The following is a 21,374-nucleotide window of genomic DNA, read 5'->3' as shown; positions in this document are numbered from 1 at the left end:
AGTAAATAAACATCTTGAGAGAGGTATATAGGTGTGTGTGTGTCCTTCTCCTCCTCCCCAAAAAAATGGTATAGTTTCTTATATATTTTGCTTTCTATAATAAACACATGTAAGCAAGCATTTCTTATCAGTATATGCAGATGTCTCGTTCTTAATGGATGTAGTATTTAATGATATGGATGTATAATCGTTCATACATCCATATTCAACTGATCCCCTTGATGGGCATTTATGTCTGTGAATTTGCTTGTAGAACAATGCTGCAATGAATATCCCTATACAAACTTCATTGTGCATATATGCAATTTTTTTAGTTGAATAATACGTATTGCTAAAACACCTATGAAGAGGTTCCAACAATCTACATTTCCCCCAGCAGCATAGGAGAATGCCACAAGGTGCTCAGTGAGCCCACACATAAAGCTCCAACAGGGACCTTAGGAAATGAGCCTCTTTCTTTCCCCAATTCTCTTCCCTACCCCACTGCAACCAGAAATTCTTGGAGACTTCAAACCTTTTTAGACTCCAAAGAATACCAATGAAGTCACTAAAATCTTGGGGTGGGAGACTATTTGGTGTCTAGTGTTCCCTTCTTAACTTTAATTTTTCAGGAATCTTTTTCATATGCTAACATATCGCCCCCTCCCACACACACACACTGAGGATGTCTATCTCCCAGTCCTAGATAAGAAAACTGAAGAACAGAGATAAAATGTCCTACTCTAGGTCACATTGCTAATATATGACAGAGCAAAGATTAGAATTCAGATGTTACTGACTCCAAAATCTACCTTCTGATTCTTAGCATCTGAAACCTCCATTTTATGAAGATGATTTTTTGTATTCTGTACCAATTTTGAATTTTCATGTTATATGTGTTTTTTATTTCATTTTCCCTTGTGTTCTTTTTCCATATGATGTGAACAGAAATGTTAGAACCCAGTGTGCTTTTCACAGTGTCTGGTACAGAATAAACAATCAAGAAAGGCTCATAGTAACAGTTGTGGCAATTTAGTTGTGGTTTATTTCAAAGCTTTAGGTGATGGAATTTTGCTCCCTAAGACCTGATATAGCTGCCCTACCTGACAGCTAAAACCACTAGTTTCAATAAAAATCAGAACAGTGGTGCCTATTGGGGGAAGGGGGTTAGGACTGACTAATGGAACATGAGAGAACTTTCTGGGGTGGTAGAAATTTTCCAAGTCTTTATTGGGGTATACCTTAAGATCTACACATTTCACCGAATGTAAATTTTTTATTTCAATCTTTTGAAAATCAGCACCTTTAAGCTCATGACTATCCTATTCGGGGAACAAAGGCACCACTTCTTAGAGTTTAGCAGGTAAGAGACAGAAATTGTTTTTGACACCATGCAACAAGGAAAACTGGTTTTTCTTCCTGTCCTAAGACTACAAAGTCCAACGAACAGGAGAGTGGTAGAAGACAGGGAAAATTAGAAGCAGTTTAGAAACAATGTATAGTAGCATCAAGCGCTACACCAGCTTTCCCGTATCTAGGTTTATGGCAGAGGAAGGAGGCAATGAAATGCTGATTGAAATTTGGAGAACCCAAGAACGAGTCTTGTGCACCAACTCCTGCCTGGCATTGTTAGAGTAGCACCCCCATATATGTCCCTGTAAAAAGCAGTCAATGGACAGCATGCTGCATTTGGACAAGGTGTCAGGGAGACCCCTCAGGTCTCTGGAGGCTCTCCAGTGCTCCAGAGTGCCCACATACCCCAGATAGATCAAGGAAAAAATAACTGTAACAACACATTCGAAGTACTTTCCTATGTGTTTTATATGTATTATCTCAGTAATTCCTCTCAGAAATCCTACGTAAGTAGATAACGATTATTATTCCCTTTTTATTTATCAAGAAACCAAGGCCATGGTGGCTAAGAAATTTGATCAAGGATATATGGCTAATAAGTGGTGGAAGTAGGCAGTGTGCATGTAGAACCCTTCATCCTCCAACTTTGTCTTTTTCAAAATTGTTTTTGCTATTCTGAATCTTATTAGAATCAACTTGTTATTCTACAAAAAAAAAAAAAAAAAGCTGCTGGGATTAAGAATGCATCAACTCTAAATCAATTTGAAGAGAATCGACATCGTAACAAAATTGAAACTTTGAGTTCATGAATATGTTATATTTCTCCATTTATTTGGGTATTCTTTTTTATCAAACTATTTCATTCGTGAATATTTTGGTATGTATCTCTATCATTATCACATCATTAAAAGTAATAAAGCCCTGGTCGGCTTGGCTCAGTGGTTAGAGCATTGGCCCGTGGACCAATGAGTCGCGGGTTCGATTCTGGTCAAGGGCACGTAGCTTGGTTGCAGTTTGTCCCCAGCCCTTGTGGGATCCTGTGGTTGGCAACCAGTAGATGTAGCTCTATCACATCGATGTTTCTCTCTGTTTCTCTTCCCCCTCCCTCCCATGCTATCTGATAATAAGTAGAAAAATATCCTCAGGTAGGATATAAAATAATAATAATAATGATAATAATAATAAAAATAAAAATTTTCCTGGCCGGTATGGCTCAGCAAAGACCAATGAGACACAGGTTGGATTCCGGTCAAGGGCACATACCTCAGTTGCGATTTGTCCCTGGCCCTGGTTGGGGTCCTGTGGGAGGCAACCAGTCGATATGTCTGTCCCACATCAATGATTCTCTCTCTCTCTCTTTCTGTCCCTCTCTCTCCCTCCCTCCCACTCTATCTGAACAAAAATGGAAAAATATCCTCGGGTGAGGATTAAAAATAATAATAATAATAATTCCTTAATTCAATGAAATATCTAGTCAGTGTCAATCTCCCAATTGTCTTATAAATGTTTATACTTAATACTTATTTTTATGGTTTATTTGAATGAAAATCCAAATGAGGTCCACACAAAGCTTTTTAATGTAACGTGGTTTTATACATTAAAAACAAATTTATACATATCCCTTGATCTAGTGAGTCTATCCTAAAAATCTAAGGATGAATCTATCAGAATACATATTGTGGCAGTTGGTAATGATAAAAAAAACTTGAGAACTTGAATGTCCATCACTGTGTATATCGATACTATGGAAACTACATTGCTATTAAAAAGTCAAGTTGAGACCTGGCCGGTTTGGCTCAGTGGTTAGAGTGTTGACCTGCGGTCCTGAGAGACCCGGGTTCGGTTCCCGCTAAGGGCATGTACCTCGGTTGCAGTTTGTCCCCGGCCCTGGTCGGTCGTGCGGGTGGCAGCCACTCGATGTGTTCCTTTCACGTCGATGTTTATCTCTCTCTCTCTCCCTCCCGCTCTATCTGAACAAAAAAATGGGAAAATGTCCTCGGGTGAGGATAAAAAAAAAAAAAAAAAAAGTCAAGTTGAACCCTGGCCGGTTTGGCTCCGCGGTTGGAGCGTCGGCCTGCGGTACAGAGAGATCCGGGTTCGGTTCCCGCTAAGGGCACGTACCTCGGTTGCAGTTTGTCCCGGGCCCTGGTCGGTCGTGCGGGTGGCAGCCACTCGATGTGTCCCTTCACGTCGATGTTTCTCTGTCTCTCTCTCCCTCCCGCTCTATCTGAACAAAAAATGGAAAAATGTCCTCGGGTGAGGATAAAAAAAAAAAAAAAAAGTCAAGTTGAATCTGTAGCTACTGATCTAGTGAGTTGCCCTGAGGAATTAAGCAAGAAAGAATAAAGTAACTGAGAAATATGATCTCACTTTTGTAAATGCAAATGACAAATTCACAATCTTTTATATAAATTTTATATATTTATTTATATGTGTATGTACATGTTTCTGAATATCTTTGTAGATATTTACATGGTTATGGAGAAAACTTGTGGGCTTACACATCTCTTCAAAGGACACTGGTTGCCCAGCCGGTGTGGCTCAGTGGTTGAGCATTGACCCATGCACCAAGAGGTAGCCAGTTTGATTCCTGGTCAGGGCACATGCTCAGGCTGTGGGCCTGATCCCCAGTGGCGGGCATGCAGGAGGCGGCCAATTAATTTTCTCTCTCATCGATGTTTCTGTCTTTTTCTCTCCCTCTCACCTCTTCTTTCTCTCTAAAATCAATAAAGAAAAAAAAATCAAAGGACACTGGTTACATGATAGTGGTCAAGGGGGAGTGCATAAGGCAAGAAGAAATAAGAATAAAAACAGATTAGCAAAAGGGAAAAATATTTATGGTATATGTTAAATGAAATGCAGAAATCAAAACTCTTAAAGCTAATATAATATTATATGTCAACTATAATTTTACAGAACTCCAGTCATAATATTGCTGCAAATATATGAAACTGAATATGTATACAGTAGTAACAAGGACAAATGAAAACTCAAGTGGTAGATTTTTTTTTCACAAGAAAGTAACATTGGAAAATAGAAAAACAGGTTAACATTATATGTATGTGTGTGTATATATACTCAATGCTCAAATACATATTAGAATAATCAACAGCAAATCAATTTTTGTCTATTTCACTTTGTCTATCAATAATACTAAGGTAGAAAATGTCTGTTTGGATAATTATGTTGTACAAAATGGTGTTAATAACTCCAGTTCTTTGCTAATACAAGGCAGACCTCCTATTTGGTCAAAACTGCCCTAAGCATTCCTGGAATGTCTAGTTTAGTACAATGTCACCAGATAACTCCTGTAAAACTCAGGTTGGCATTGCAGTCATTAATGAAATTTTGCCTGAATCGGTGTCCTAATCTGATTATTACTCAAGTCAGCAATGTGAAACTTCTCCACTCTATATTTTCTATTACACTTACTTCTAATAAACAAGCTGCTAGGTACAAAGACAGGATTTATGCAATTCATCCTTCCCCAAATCTTTTCCTACATCCTTCTGATTGAATGGACTGCTTTGTGCACAGAATCTTTTTAACTCTGCTTCCCCGGGAGTCCACCAATCCCACAAGTAAGCTGACTCAATTCTCCCACTACTTCCCTCCCTTCAGTTCAAATGCATGAACCACCATGATGCCAACTGCTCCTTCAAACAGTGTGCACCAACTCAGACAATTGTAAACAGAAATGTAAAGCCAACATTAAAACTGATAGGCCATAAAATGATTGTGAATACGCTTTTAATTATTTTTAATACCATTTTAATACTGGAAAATTATAAAATGATTATTTTTCTTTTTTTTCCCCACAGAATTTGCAGAATCCAGGAGGTCTGAGCATCCAAACAGAGAAGGGGATTTAGGGTTTTAAGCAGCTTATTGATGAAAGCAGTTAGGATGAGAATTAACATCATCAGTTAGCCTGAGACTTAAACCCTAATGTAGAGCCAGTTGGTCTTTCCATTAGGAGCAACCATTAGTTCCTCTTTCTTTTTCCCCCCACTTCCCACTTTGACCATTCCCCCATCACACAAAGCTATTTCGAAAATTTTGACAAAGAATTCAGCTTTAAATCAGCAATTCCACTTCTAGAAATCTAACTTAAAGTGATATTTGGTTCAGAGTACAAAGATGTAAGTACAGGAATGCTTGAAACAGCAGTATGATAGTTAAACATCCCAAGTGTTCATTATTAGGAACTAGTTGAATGAATTATCCAAGCAATTTAATACTTTGTTCAATAAATGTTAGCTAGTCATACAAATTCTACTGATAGCTATTGAAAAAGGTGAAAAGAAAAAATAAAAAATGTATATGAACAAACAGTTTCAAGAAAAAAACTACATCCCGGCTCAAGTAGCTCAGTGGTTGAGCATCGACCCACACCAAGAGGTCACTGGTTCGATTCCCAGTCAGGGCACATGCCCAGGTTTGGGGGGCATGCAGGAGGTGGCAAATCAATGTACTCTCTCATCGATGTTTCTATCTCTCCCTCTCCCTTCTTCTCTCTCTAAAAATCAATAAAGAAAAAAAAATTTTTTTAAACAACATCATCTAAAAAAAAAGAAAAAGAAAAAACTACAAATGGCTTATGAGCATTTTATTTATTTATTGTCTTCACCTGAGCACATTTCTGCATTTATCTTCAGATAGAGCGGGAGGGAGAGAGGGAGGAAGAGAGAGAGAGAGAGAAACATCGATGTGAGAGAGACATATCAACTGGCTGCCATCCACACAACCCCAACTGTGGCCAGGGACAAACTGCAACCGAAGTACATGCTCTTAGAGGGAACTGAACTTGGGTCTCTCTGGTCCGCGGGCCGACACTCTAACCACAGAGCCAAACTGGCCAGGGCCCAATGAGCATTTTAAAAATATCTCAACTATATTCATAATCAAGTAAGTGCAAATTGGAACAGGATACCAATTTTCATGTACTTGCTCGGCAACAATTAAAATGTTTGATAATCAATGCGTGTGGAATTTGGGAAACAAACACTCTCAGCATTTTTGTTGGAATGTTATAATTGGTGCAACCTTTCTGGATGACAATTTAGTAATTTCTATCAACATGTTATACCCTTTAACTCAGTCCCCAGTGCTTAAGAAACTCTCTGTGGATATGCCAGCAAGATTTGTTAAGATAAGTACAAAGATAGTCTTGTAGCATTATTGGTAATAGTAAAACCAAAACCACACAAGAAATAAATACATAGACAAAGCCCTAGAAACAACCAAATTATCCATCATGGGCAACTTGTTAAATAAATTGCAGCACATCCTAACAAATGACTTTTTTATGCAGGAGTTCAAAAGAGAAATAGGGAATGATCACCAAGATATATTAAGTGAAAAAAAGCAAAGTGAATAACTGTGTATAGTGCGATCTTTTTGTTGTTGAAAACAAAAAGCTAGAAAGAAATACGTTTGCACTGCATATAGTAACTTTGTATGTTTTGAAGGATTTACAAGAAACCCTATTTATTTGGGTATTTAGCCTTGAGAAGAGTTAGAAAAGGGAGGGTAGCTTTCGACTTTCACTTTTTATTTTGTAACTTTTTGTAGTATGAATTTTCTAATCTCACAGATATGCTTCTTTTAATTTCACAAACCGTTCATTGTAGGATATTAGGGATGGGAGAATGTGGCATACTCTTTTGTTTGCTTCTTTGTGCTTTTCTATAAAAGAAGAGCAAATGTCATACCATTTTAAGATTATTGTGAGCCAATAAAATAAATAAGGTAGATAATGTATATCTATATTCACTGACACAGAAAGCTATAAAGACAAATTTCTTAATTTAAAAAAGCCAACTGCAATTCAATGCACATAGTATGATCCCACTTGCATAACATTATGCACACATTTGTACCTGTGAAGATTGACCATCAGAGATGTCTGGAAAGATTTCATCAAAGTGTGACATGGTTACACATTCCACTTTGTAATCCTTCTGAATGGCTCTAATTTTCTCAAAATGAGGCTGCGTCATCTTTGAATATTGAGGATGAAGCAAAATGTTTGCAAAGACTTTGACATCTACATATCTCAGCAAACGAGAACCTGGGAAGGGAAAGGGGAAAAGATAAGAAAATTATTTAAATAAAACGTGTACACTGAGAGGCTCCCTGCTACAGCAGTCCAGAAAACCCCGGAGTGGCCTGGCTGGGAGGTTACACCTGGAGTCCAGCAGGGGGACAGAGTGTTCTGAGCGCAGGGAGGAACCTGAGCTGGCTAGCTTTGGCAAAAACAAAAGGAGCCTACAGGCACCAACCCTGCCATATAATTTAAAAAAAAGAAAAGAAAAGAAAATGAAAGAAACCTTTTAAATATGTATATCCTCCCCGAAAATCCCCATTAATAAGGCAGGAAGCCTTATTGCTTAGAACATCTTTACTGCGAATGATGGTTTCAAATCTCTATACTAAAGTAGACTTCCTCTTTGGATAAAGCAAAAAATATGTCACTTTGATAAATACATATGACTACAGGTAAATATACAGAAAAATTCTAGAGGAATAAACACTGAAGCACTGAAGAGGGGGAATTGGGATCAGGATGGAGGAGGTAGTCAAAGGGGCCTTTAACCTGGCCTATAATGCTTTAATTTGTTAATAAAAGGAAAATAGTCACATATTTTTATTGTAGTAAAATATACATAAAATTTGCCATCACCCCAAACAGAAATTCTGTTTATTAAATAACTCTCCCTTCCTCCAATCCCTGATAACCTTTATTCTGTTCTCTGTCTCTATGAATTTGCCTATTCTAGATACATCATATAAGTAGGATCATGCAATATGTGTTCTCTTGAGACTGGCTTATTTCAGTTAGGACAAGCCCTCAAGTTTCATCCATGTTGTAGCATGTCATAATCACTTTCCTTTTTAAGGCTGAATAGAATTCCATTGTGCAGGAGATCACATTTTATTTATCTATTCATCTGCTGATGGACAAGGGTTATTTCCACCTTTTGGTATGATGAATAATGTTGCTATGAAGATTGGCAGAGAAATATGTTTGTGTCCTTGCTTTCAATGCTTTTGGGCAAAAACCTAGGAGCAGAATTGGATCATGTGCTAATACTACATCTAACTTTTTGAGGAACTGCCAAACTATTCTCTATAGCAGCTATACCATTTTACATTCCCACTAGCAATGCATGAGTGTTCCAATTTCTTTTTCAATCCTTACTCGGGGATATTTTTTTATTTATCTTCAGACAGAGTGGGAGGAAGGGAGAGAGGGGAAAAGAGAGAGAGAGTGAGAAAGAAACATGGACGTGAGAGGGACACATCGACTGGTTGCCTCCTGCACAACCCTGACCAGAGCCGGGGATGAACCGCAACTAGTCAAGGTACGTGCCCTTGACCGGAATCAAACTCAAGACTCCGTGGTCTGCAGGCTGAAGCTCTAACCACTCAACCAAAACTGCCAGGCCAAGTGTTCCATCTTCTCCACATCATCACCAGCACTTGTTTTCTGTTCTTTTAAATATTAGTCATCCCAATAGGTGTGAAACGATAGCTCACTGTGGTTTTGATTTGCATTTTCACATATAATTTTTTTATGTATAAATTTTTAATTAAAATTACTTTTAAAAAGAAAGTAAGGGATTAGGGTTTATTTTCTTCATTCACAAACTAAGGATACCTCCTTCACTGTAAAGCTTGGTGAGGACAGAGATCGTGGCTGTCTTGCTCACTGTTATATCCTGAGCCCTGAACATGGTGCTTGGCACCTAGCAGGCACCCAATAAATCCAGTATTCTTTGGATGAATAAATAACTGTGCTAGACTCTTTGTTTACTGAGATTAATACACTAATAATGGGATTAATGTATTATCTGAAGAGAATGAGTCTATGAAGAAGACATGAAAAATACACAAATATTATTCAGCCATAAGGAAGAAGGAAATCTTACCATTTGCAACAACATGGACAGAACTTGTGGGCATTAAGCTAAGTGAAATAATTGAGACAGAGAAAGGTAAGTACTCTATGATCTCACTTATATAAGGAATCTAAAAACATCAAACTCATAGAAACAGGGAGTAGAATGGTGATTGCCAATTCTGTGAGGGAGGCAGGGTGAATGATCAAACAGTACATACTTTCTGTTCTAAGATGAGTAAAGTTCTGGGGACCTGATGTAGAGCATGGTGTCTATGACTACAGTTAATAACACTGTAGTGCATGCCAGAAAGTTCCTGTGAGCATAGAGCTTTACTGTTCTCACCATAACAATTAAAAAAAAAAAACATGAAATTATGTGGAGTAAAGGACATTTAACTAACCATATTGTGGTAAACATTGCACAATGTATATGTGTATCAAAACATCACATTGTACACCTAAAACATACGCAATGTTATATGTTAATTGTACCTCAATAAATATGGGGGTGGGAATAAGGCATCATACAGGAAAAAAAAAGAAAAGAAAGAAAAACATATATACATACTAATTTCTGAAAAAAGATACCATCATTTTGGAAGTCTTGAGTAAACAGCATATTTCAAGACAGATCCAGGATGGCCAAGAAAGCGTAAGTGACAGTACTTACAGTTTTAAGACAACTTCAGGGCCAGTATTCATCCATGTGGGTTGCCAGATAGAATAAGGTACTTTCCAAATGTACTCATATCACACAAACAGGAACCCTGTGTTTCAGGCAGGATGGCTGATGAGAAAGATACATACAATCAAGCTATTGTATCCCTGATGCCTTTATCCTTGGAAGTCAGTAACTAATACTAATCACTTTATCATACATTCTGCAACAAAAGTAGATATTTGAATTTTTCTCAGCTAGTTCATCTATCTATGGGTGAACATTACTTATTTTAGATGGCATTGTTTCTCCCCAGCTGAAGAAGATGGGAGCCATTCAACTTGATTCAGCTTGTTCCCTCATTCCCATCTTCCCACAAGTTTAAAATGCAGCAAACTATTCCTCTCCCCACTCTCCAAGCTGAGAACTTGTCTGAAGGTCAATGAACCATTGACCTTGACAGCCCCTGATGCCCTTGGGGGTGAGAAAGGGAGGAGAGAGATAGCTGGTGCTGAGAGAGGGGCACCAAGATGGGAGCTGCCTGCATCCCCTTCTTCCTTGAATTGTGCATGGAAATTCTCCCTATGTGAGTCAACTAGAGGGCACAGAAGGCAGCTGAGGCTTAAAGCTTCTGCTGGCACTCTCCAAGAAGCCCCTCCAGACAGTGATCCCCCAACAACAAAAGATTGCCCCTGGCAGGAACTGGTGGTCAAGTCCAAGAGAAAGAGGTTGAGGCTGGCCTCTCCTAAGTTAGAGAGTGCACAGGGAGCCATGATGTATCCAAAGTAAGAAAGCTGGCATCCAAAGTAAGAAAGTTGGCATCTGGACTCCTGCCACAATAGGAAATCTGCTACTGAAGTAGCAACAAGAGGCAGAAAGAGAACAGAGAACTCTTCATGGTCAGTCTTACAGAGAACATTCTTTCCCCCTCCTCCTCATCCCTATTTGGGAAGAGCAAGAGCCAAGGGGAGAGGAAGGGAGTGACATTACCAACCTCTCCAGCAAGAGCCATTGTAGCCACAAGTCTACCTGTACCAGGAGAATGGGAAGAGCTATAAATACGAAGTTAAAGATTTAAAATGGGCAGGCCTAAAGCATAATACTTGGAATGAGACTGTAGTCATTACTGAAAGTGAGTGCACTATTATGGGACCAGAGTAGAATATTTCTAAGGGAATCTGCTATTCAGGGACCAAGAAGATTGCTAGAGACAGTGGTGATGGTTAATGGAGAAAAAATAAAATTGTTTCTCATATATACCTTATAAGTTAAGACTTTTCAAACTGGTTATATACTTATATCATAGCTTATAATTATTTACTAGTTATTGTTTGTTTTCCTCCTAAACTATAAGCACCATGGACCAAAGACTGTGACTATGCTGTTCACTATTGTATCCCTCTAGAGGACAGCATATGTGCTCCCCCAGAATGTGTTGAAAGAAAATGTCTCATCTTTTAAAGAAACAAACTAAAATATCTACAGAGTAAGCAATGTGATGGCTAAGGTGTACTTTAAAATAACTCAGGAAGGCAGGGTGAAAGAGTGGGTAGGGATATAAGTAGAACAGATTGATAATTCTTGAAGCTGGATGATGGGCACAGGGTTCATTATAATTTTCTCACTCCTTTTCTTAACTTTTAAAAATTGTGGTAAGATCATAATTAGCCTTCTTTAATTTAAAACGTTTCTCAACATAATATGAAAACATTCAAATACACATAAAAGTTAAAAGTGAACCCCTGTGTAACTACCATGGAGATTTGACAATATTAACATTTTGTTGTATTTGCTTTATCTATATCTATCCATCTACACATTTATCCATCTTATTTTTGATGCATTTCAAGGTAACTTACAGACATCAGTACATTCTGCCCTTTAACACTATAGCATGCATATCATAAGAGCTCAAAATTCTTTCTATTTCTTTAAGGTAAAATTTACTTACCATGAAATCACATATTTACTACATATAAATATATCATATATTACTGCATACAAATATAACATTTATGTAATCTACAAAAATGCATACATATATTTGTCTTTATATTTAGAAATTTATAATTACAAATTATAAATTTATAATTTATAGTTATTGTGTTGTTTGTGTTCCCCCAAAATTCATATGTTGAAGCTCTAACACCCAAGATAATGGTATTTGGAGATGGGGTCTTTGGGAGGAAGTTATGGTTAGATAAGGACATGAGGATGGGGCCCTCATGATGGGATTAGTGGCCTTATAAGAGAACAGGATATTCCTCTCTCTCTCTCTCTCTCTCTCTCTCTCTCTCTCTCTCTCAACACCAACTGGGGAAAGGCCCTGTGAGGATATAGCGAGAAATCTGCAACCCAAGAAGAGAGTCTTCACCAGGAACTGAATTGGCCAACACCTTGATCTTAAACTTTCTAGCTTCCAGGACTGAGAAAGTTTCTGTTGTTTAATACAACAGTTTATGATATTTTATTATGGCAGCCTGAGCAGACTAAGACATAGTGTGATTAGGAAGCCACTGACAGGGGCTTGATGACATACTCTCTTAAAGAGCACTTTGGCTGAGTGTGGAAGGTGGAATGACAGAGGACAATAATAGATTCAAGAAGACTGGATAGAAGGCTATTACAGTAGACTGGGTCAGAGATGGTCTTAGCTTATATCCAAAAGAAGCCAAAAGAACTGAATGGGTATGAGAAATATTTAGGAAGTAAAACAGACAGGACTTGTTGATGAGAAAAATAATAGAACTACAGCATAGTGACCAGATTTCTCACAGGCTGGTGGTACCACTATTCACTGAGACTGGGAACACAGGAGAAGCAGGTTTTGGGGGTGAGCACAGGGGGATGAGTTCAGTGTTAGATATATTCCACTTGAAATGTCTGTGGGAGTCAACAGACATTTGAATACATACATCTGGAGCTTGAGGATAGGCTGGGCTAGAAATAAACCTGTGGGAGTCATGGGCATCAAAATGATCATTAAAGCCATGAGAATAGCTGAGCTTGTGTAGGGAGACATGTGTGAAGATGGCCTATGACAGAACTCAGAGACATCAAGATTTAAAAGGTGGGAAGAGGAGCAGAAGTCAGGTTAGGAGACTGAAAAGCAGCGGTAAGAGTGGTGCAGATCCAAGAAGCCTAGAGAAGACAGTGTTTCAAGAAGCATGGAGTTAAATAAACTGAATGTTTAATGGCATTTGGTGAAGACAATGTAACGAATCCCTTCACAACAAGGATGATTTCAGCCATTCGATCAGAACATCTGAAATCTGTTAGCCATAAACTCCCTGTCCGCCAGACCACTGGTTTGCAAAGTGTGGTCCCCAGAATGGTAGTATAAACATCAGCTGGGAACTTCTAGTGAAATGCAAATTTTTGGGCCCCACTTCACAGTACTGAATTAGAAACTCTAGGGTGGGGCCCAGAAATCTGTTTTTTTGTTTGTTTGTTTGTTTTGTTTTGTTTTTTATCCTCACCTGAGGACATTTTTTTGTTTGTTTGTTCAGATAGAGTGGGAGGGAGAGAGAGGGGGAGAGAGAGAGAGAGAAACATCCACGTGAAAGGGAACATCAAGTGGCTGCCACCCACACGACCCAACCAGGGCCAGGGACAAATCACAACCGAGGTACATGCCTTTAGCGGGAACCGAACCCAGGTCTCTCTGAACCGCAGGCCGACTGACTCTAACCTCTGAGCCAAACCGGCCAGGGCCAGAAATCTGTTTTTTAACCAGCCTCCTGGGTGATTCTAATACTAACTAAAATGTGACAATCATGTTCTGGCCAGTGTGGCTTGGTGGTAGAGCATCGGCCCTGCACGGAAGGGTTTCGGGTTCGATTCCCAGTCAAGGGCATGTACCTGGGTTGGAGGTTCGATCCCTGCCCCAGTGAGGGCTTGTTTGGGAGGCAACCAATTAGTGTTTCTCTCTCATCACTCCCTCTCCCTTCCACTCTCTCTAAAAATCAATGGAAAAAATATCCTCAGGTGAGGATTAACAAAAACAAAAAAGTTTGACAATCACAGCAAGAGACAGGGCTTAGATAACACCTGATACTAACTGATCTCCATTCTAATAAATACATTTTCATTTTGATCTGTTAATAGATCTCACCTAGTTCTAACAGGCAGGATTTTGTCAATACCCCACATTTATTGTAACAGATCCTATCTTGATTTTAATGATCCCGCCTTACAACCAATTACCTACCGTTTCTCCCTGTACTGGGTATATCTTTTTCATCTTTATAACCTTGCTCATTCATAACATCTAATTATTCATAGAGTCTACTACCTCATGGCTTCTCTTTGTGCATTTTTTTTTTCAGTTTCTGATCCTACTACCAACTGAACAAGTCTCCAAACCTCACCGTTTAAATCTCTGGGTGACATGGATTGTTGATGAAGCTGCAAATTGGTACAATTTAGGAGAGTAATTTGGCATCGTTTATTGAAACAACTAGGGAAACATCGCCTTTGACCCAGAAATTAAACTTCTACGCATTTTTCTTACAGATGGACTTGCACATGTGCACAGAGAATTGGGGCCTCTCTCCCCCCTAGTCCCCTGGGCTCAGCCCGAAGCCGGGTCCCCCACCCCCAGTCAGTCGGGAGCCCTCTCCCCCATCTGTTGGGGCCGGTCCCCCACCCTGGAGGGACCCCTCCAGCTCAGCCACAGGCCTGTCCACACCTCACTTCACACTTGAGTCAGCTAAAGCAGCTGGGGAAGCCACTCGCAGTCGCAGTCCCAACGCCCGCCCTCAACACCGGCCCAGACCGGCTGCAACTTGACTTTTCTCTCTTCTTCCTTCTGTTCGGTGAGGGAGGACGAGTGCCATCGACAAGCACAGTGACCGCGGCCTTGACCGGGCGGGGGACTGCCGACAGCCCGCGGCCCGCGGCCTGGGGGGCGGGGCCCAAGGGGGCGGGGCTGGGAGCGGACTCGGGACGAGAGGGGCGGGAAGGGGCGGGGCTTGGGCGGGAAGGGGCGGGGCCGGCGAGGTGATGGCCAGGGTTGTCGCCGCCGCGGCTGCCGTCTCCTCAGCAGAGGGAACCGAAGTCGCCGCCGCCAGCGCGGCCTGGGTCGCCGGTCGCCCGCGCGCCGGCTCGGCCGGGACCCGCAGCCATGGAGGACTTCATCGTGATCTCGGACGACAGCGGCTCCGAGAGCTCCGAGGGGACCCGCTCGGGCCGAGCGCGGAGGCTCCGCCGGGCCCTGTCGCGGACCCCCAGCGCGCTGCCCCGCCGGACCGTGGTGAGTGGTCGAGCCGCCGCGGCCGCAGCGCCGCTCCGCGACCGCCCGCCCGCCCGCTGTCCCCGGCGTCCCCGCCGCCGCCCGCCCGGTGGCGCCTCGCAGCTGCAGCCGCTTCCCGCTTCGCAGCCTTCCGGGCCCCGAGGAGCGCGGCGGGCCGGGGCCGGGCGGCCGGGCCTCCGGGCTGCGCGCTGGAGCCCGAGCGGCCGCAGGCTGGAGAGGGCGGCGGAGCACATGGGCGACGTCCCACCGCAGGGGGCGGTCAGGCCGGCCGTGGCTCCCTCCGGGCCCCGGCGGGGTGGGGGCTGGGCGCTCATGGGGCCGGGGGTTCCTGCGGGGAGTCCCCACCCCGAGGCCGGCGCGCGGGAGCGTTGATTGTTTGGCTTGCGGGGCGGCCGCGGGTGGCGCCGGGGCTGGAGCGACGGTGGGAGGGCGGGCACCGCGGGCCTGGGCCGCTGGTGGCGCCGCTCCAGGGCCTGGCGGGCGCGGGGGCCCGGCTGTGGTGTGCGGGAGGCTGGTTTAGTCGCTTAGCCGAGCCCTAGAGGAGGAGAGAGGGACCTTGCACTACTTCTTTCCCCGGAGTCTCCGTAGTCTTTGTCCTTCCCGAGACGGTGAATCAAACGTCTCCGGTCCCTGCCTTTCTGGAACCCTCCACGGATATCTATTGGACCCCGGCGATGGGCCCGATGTCTTGGGGGCGGGGAGACCCCTGGAGCCCACGACACCCGTGGTCCCTCTCGTAGAACGTGATGTATTCCACAAGTGGCTCCTGAGTCCGCACGGGGCCGGAGGTGGACAGGCTTTCTAGCAGATTGTCAGCCTCAGACCCGCGACGATCCTCCCAGCCCAGAGACGAAAGAGGGGACCCTCGTGTTACTTTATAGATCTGTAACATACCGTTGAAGGAAACCGCCTCTCTTCCTACGCAAACACTCCTTCTAGCCTAGCCGAGCCTCTGCGCCTTCAGGCCGCTTCCCAGCCAGTCTGACCCCTCCGCCTCCGTGTGTGCCCCTCTGGGCCCCAGGAATTCACACGGTGCTGTGTTGCCACGATTCAAGCGAGAGGGTTTCTCCGTAAATCTCAGTCAAGACTTGAGAAGAGATGACAGATGAGATTTTCAAGGTAGAAGTGATCCAACTTGGTAGGCGAATGGACGTACCGAGCACTGTGGCAGACGGGGGGACATAATGGATCCACAAAAAGTATTTGTTGGGTGACATGGTGGTTAAAGGAATGGGGGAGAGAGCAGGTGGATGTTTGGTAAGGGAGAGGGAGTTCAAGAGCAGGAGCAGGCTTGGCGTGGAGCGGGTGCTGCATGCAGTGTGGACCTACTGGGTTTAAAGTGCTGATGGGAAATGTACATGGATGTGTCCCACTCAGGGAAACTGATCTCCAAGAACAGGCAGAAGGGAGAGATTTGGTAATAATCCAGATAGAAAGCACCCAAAGGCCTAAGATCATCACGGAAAAGATAGAGAGAGGGGAAAAGTGGAAGGAAAAAAATACTGCAGAATAATTCACAGCTGCCTTTCTTCCTGGTTGCTCTTTCCTACTGCCCCCCCCCCCCCCTTCTCTCCATCTCCCGGGAGCTTGGTCCTTCCTACCCACTTCCTTTTGTTCCAAGTATTATCCCTCTTGCCTCATCCTAGTCCAGCTTCCTTCAAGTGTACAGATGGCATCCTTATACCAGTTTGTTGTGTCTGTTGTGGCCCTTCACACACATACATGGGCTTACTCTCATACTGCTCCCATCCTGTGACCATCCAACCAGGTGTTTACTCTTGAGCCTATTGAGTTGAAGAGACATGGAGGGCAACTTTCAGAGAGTTACACCCGATTTATTTTATTATTATTTAAAAAAATTTTTTTTAATTGATTTGAGGGAGAGAGAGATGGAAACATCGATGAGAGAGAACATCAATTGGCTGCCTCCTGCATGCCCCCCCCCCCCCTGGGGATTAGGCCCACAACCTGGGCATGAGCCCTGAACAGGAATAGAACCTGGCAACCTCCAGGTGCATGGGTCGATGCTCAACACTGAGCCACACTGGCCGAATTACACCCAACTTAAATCTTGCTTCTCTAGATAGTTTTACTGCAGCTGTCTAAAAACTCCAAGCTTTTCTCCTTTCATCTCTCTTGTCATTTAGATAAGGGCAGTAGGATAACCATGTAAGATCAGAGGCATTGGGAGTCTTGTAAGATTATAAAGCCTCAAGAGCCTTTGTCTAGCTTTTTCTGAAGGCCCTGAGGTCAGAGAGACCTCTGCAAATCAAGACCCCAACATAGCAGCTGTATGAACTTCGGCCAATTCCGTCTGTCTTGCAGCTTTTGCTCTTGGGAACAATACCTACCTGGCAGGACAATTAGAAGATTTGTAATGAGGCAATGCAAGGAAAATGCCCAGTATAAATGAGAGCTTTTGCTACACTCTGCATTGTTTTTTAGCCAGGCCTGGCCTTCTCAAGCTTGGCAGGCAATGAATTAAACAAGTTTTACAATTTTTTTTTTTCTTTTTTACAATATTGACAGTGGGGAAGCAATGTGCTTGAATTCAGCAAATCAGAAAGCTATCTCCAGTCCTGTAGTTAATATTTCTGAACTCCTGGTTCTTTACCTGGGCTTTGGTAATATCACTAAGTTGATGAAGTGTGTTTGTGTTTTCAATAATCTTTATTGCTTTGTCTTTTCCACACAGAACATGTGTAGATAGTAGATTAATTTTGGTTGACCTATTACAAAAAAATTTAGAAATGTATATAAAGAAGAAAATTAAAATTGCCCATAATCTCACTCTCCAAAGGTAACAAATGTTAACATTTTGATGTATGTCTGTCTGAACTTTGATCTGTAAATGGGCATGTATGCTCATACATACCCATATGTCCCCCAATACATGTTTTTGCAAAAATGAAGTCTTGCTATATATGTGTGTTTTTTTATAGCTTGCCTTTTTCTATTAATGTACTTTTTAACTCTTTCCACACTAATAAATACACATCTTTACCAATATTTTTAGTGTATTTCATTGTATAGATTATATATATAATCTCCTATTAATGGCTAGCATGCTAGCCATAAATTTTTTCTAAATTTTCTCTATTATAAACAACCCAGTGAGGAATTCCCTCATAAATAATATTTGTATCTTTTTCATTTGTTTGGTTAGGATAAGATCCTGTTATATGTGAGATTGCTAAGTCAAAAGGTATGCCCCCCTTTGAAGGCATTTTACATATATTTCCTACAGAATTCCCTACAGAAATTGTGCATCAACTATAGTCTCATCGTACCCCTTTCTTCCACTACCTACTCACCCCTAGATATTGTCAGTTCATTCAGTAAATATTTGTTGAATGCCAGGCTCTTATAGGTGCTGAGGATACAGCTATAGAACAAAACCAAGTCCCTGCCTCAAGGAGATTTCATTGTAATCAGTGAGAGACAAACGGTTAACAACCACATAAATGTAATATTGGGTGATAGAGTGTTAGGAAGAAAAATAAGACTTTTTCATTCTATTAATCTTTGCTGATTTGATAGCCACATTCTGTGAGCTATCATGGTTTTAATTTTTTTCCTTTGGTTATGATTCATTCTTTCAATAAATACTTATTGAGCATATGCTTTGACCCTGGGGACCAGAGGTGAACAAAATAACAATGGACCTATTGAAAGACAATCAATACACAAATAAGTGAACAATATAATAAAGAGTAACTTGGGTGGGGTTGGATACATCAGATTTTTTTATCAAAGAATGCCTCTCTGAAGAGATAATATTTTATCTGAAACCACAATGACAGAACCTACTTGTTATGAGAAGATCTCGGGGAATGAGGTAGGAGCAAAGGGTGCAGCAAAAATAAGGCTTAAAAGTGGGAATGGTCATGACTTATTGGAGGAATTGAAAGGCCAGTGGGGCTGGAATGTAGTAGTCGAAGGACAGAGTCGGAAAGGATGAGAAGAGGGTGGGCTAGGTTACATAGGCCTTGTAGACCACAGAAGGAATTTGGATTTTATTCTATGTAATAAGACATATTTGAAGATTTTAAGCAGGGGAATGACATGATCTGATTTACATTTTTAAAAGGTGACTAGCTATTGTGAGACAAAAAGACTATAATGTAAGATGACTGTATAATTTATCATCCAAATGGGGAATGCTTTTGCAAATGAAAGGGGGTGTTAGCTGGACAGGTTATCAAGCAACAGATAAAAACTAGAACTGTCCCAAGCAAGCCAGAAGTATATTCAGCTAAGGGGACAAAAGTGGAACCACAGAGGTCAGGCTGTCTGCAGTAGTCTAGATCAGATACTACTGTAGCTTAGACTAGAGTGGTGTTGGAGGCTCAGAGACCGGAGGGATGCAGTAGACATTTAGGAAGTAAAATCAACAGGTCCTGATCACTTGGATGTGGATAATGAGGGAAAGGGAAGAATCAAGAGTGATGCCTTGGTTTGGGCCTTAGCAACTGGATGCATGCTGGTGTCATACATTGAAATGAAGAAGACATGGGAGGAAAGAGTTGGAGGAAAGATTCAAGACTTTTATTTTGAAGGTGTTAAATGTAAGACGCCTGTGGGTTAGCCAACTGGAGATGCCAAATGTGATGTTTGTACTGAGTTTGGAGATCAGGGAGGCAGTTCTCACAAGGGACACAAATTTGGTGTTATTGGCACATAGGCTGTAGCGATTTGGATGAGATCATCTAGGCTGAGACTTTATGAGAGGAAGAACATCCTGGGTCTAGCCCTAGGGCCACAGTGCCTAGCCCAGGTGAAGGCAAGGAGCAGAGGAGCAGCTAGTAAGGCTAGAGGTCAGAGAGTGTGCTCAGTGGGCAGCAGAGGTGGTTATCTTTGTGCATGTTTATTGTATGTGTGAATTGCCTTTTCCTATCCTATTGGGGTGTTGTTTTTTCTTACCAGGATGTCAATATTACTTACATATTAGACTACAGAACGTGACCTTATTTGGAAATAGGGTCATTGCAGATGTAATCAGTGAAGATAAAGTCATATGGAGTAGGGTGGACCCTTAGTCCAATATGACTGGTGCCTTTTTAAGACAATGTGAAGACAGAGGAAGAACACTATGTGATGATGGAAGCAAAGATGGGAGTTATGCAGTAGCTACAAATTAAGGACTGCTGGCGATACCAGAAGCTAAAAGGCATGGAACAGATTCTCCAGTGAGCCTTTAAGAGAGCATGCATGGCCTTGCAGACACCTTGGTTTTGGACTTCTAAGCTTCCAGACTGAGATGAATTACTGTTGTTTTAAGCCAGTCAGTTTGTAGTAATTTGTACTGAAAGACTAATAACAGCCCCTGTGTCATACATGTTAACATTTTCCCTTCAACTTTTGATTTCTTTTGGTTTTCTTTACAGGAGTTATATGTATATATTGTTTAATCCTCAACTGAGGACATGCTTAGGGAGAGGAAGGGGGAGAGAGAGAGGGATGTGAGGAAGACGCATTAATTGATTGCCTTCCGTATGTGCCCCTACTGGGGATCAAACCCACAACCCAGGTATGTTTCCTGACTGGGAATCGAACTGGCAACCTTTCAATGCACAGGATGAAGTCAACCACCAAGCCACTACGGTCAGGCACAGGAGTTACAAATTTTAAAGCAGTCAGTTCTGTAACTCTTTTCCATTATTTGGTTTCTGTCTTTGTTGTCATGGTTAGAAAAGCTTTCTTCACTCTTAAGGTTATAAAAATATTCTTTACATTTAATTAATTCATTAATCTACCTGGAATTAGTTTCAAAAAAGGGATAAAATGGTAATCTAATATTATTCTCTCCAGATGGTTACCTAGTGTCCCAACATCATTTGTTGAATTATCTTTTTTTACCCATGGTTTGAATATTACCTTTATTAAATGGTAAAATTTTATATATTTTTGGGTCTATTTGTGGACCCTCTATTCTGGCCTTGCTACATGCAGTTTCAATAAAAAGTAGAGGAAATGCTTCTTTACTCTCCTTTTTTAGAAAATTTCTGGCTAGTTTTGCATGTTTATTCTTTCAAAAGACTTTAAAATCATTTTGTCAACTTCCAAATAATTTGTACTTTTAAAATTGGGATTACACTAAATTTAGAAATCTATAGTGTATGATATTTTACTTAATAAAACATAACGTTTTCGTGTATGTGTTTGTACATCTTTTTTCTTTGCTTTATGTTTAGAAAACTCTTTCCTGTCCTGATATTATTTTC

At 41.6% G+C, this 21,374-nt stretch overlaps 1 protein-coding gene across 1 annotated transcript in view; it reads left to right on the top strand.

The window, feature by feature from the left end:
- Window positions 1–15,021: 15,021 nt before the first annotated feature.
- SIMC1 (SUMO interacting motifs containing 1) overlaps window positions 15,022–21,374 on the top strand; it is a 46,188-nt gene continuing 39,835 nt past the window's right edge. The window contains exon 1 of the mRNA XM_036239746.1: window positions 15,022–15,150. Coding sequence (XP_036095639.1) covers window positions 15,022–15,150 — 129 coding nt within the window. The remainder of the gene's footprint in view (window positions 15,151–21,374) is intronic.

The sequence above is a fragment of the Molossus molossus genome, unplaced genomic scaffold, assembly GCF_014108415.1.
Source record: "Molossus molossus isolate mMolMol1 unplaced genomic scaffold, mMolMol1.p scaffold_m16_p_4, whole genome shotgun sequence".
NCBI classification, from domain to species: domain Eukaryota; kingdom Metazoa; phylum Chordata; class Mammalia; order Chiroptera; family Molossidae; genus Molossus; species Molossus molossus.
Note: the sequence above shows the minus strand (reverse complement) of the source record. Positions and strands in the feature narration are given on the sequence as shown.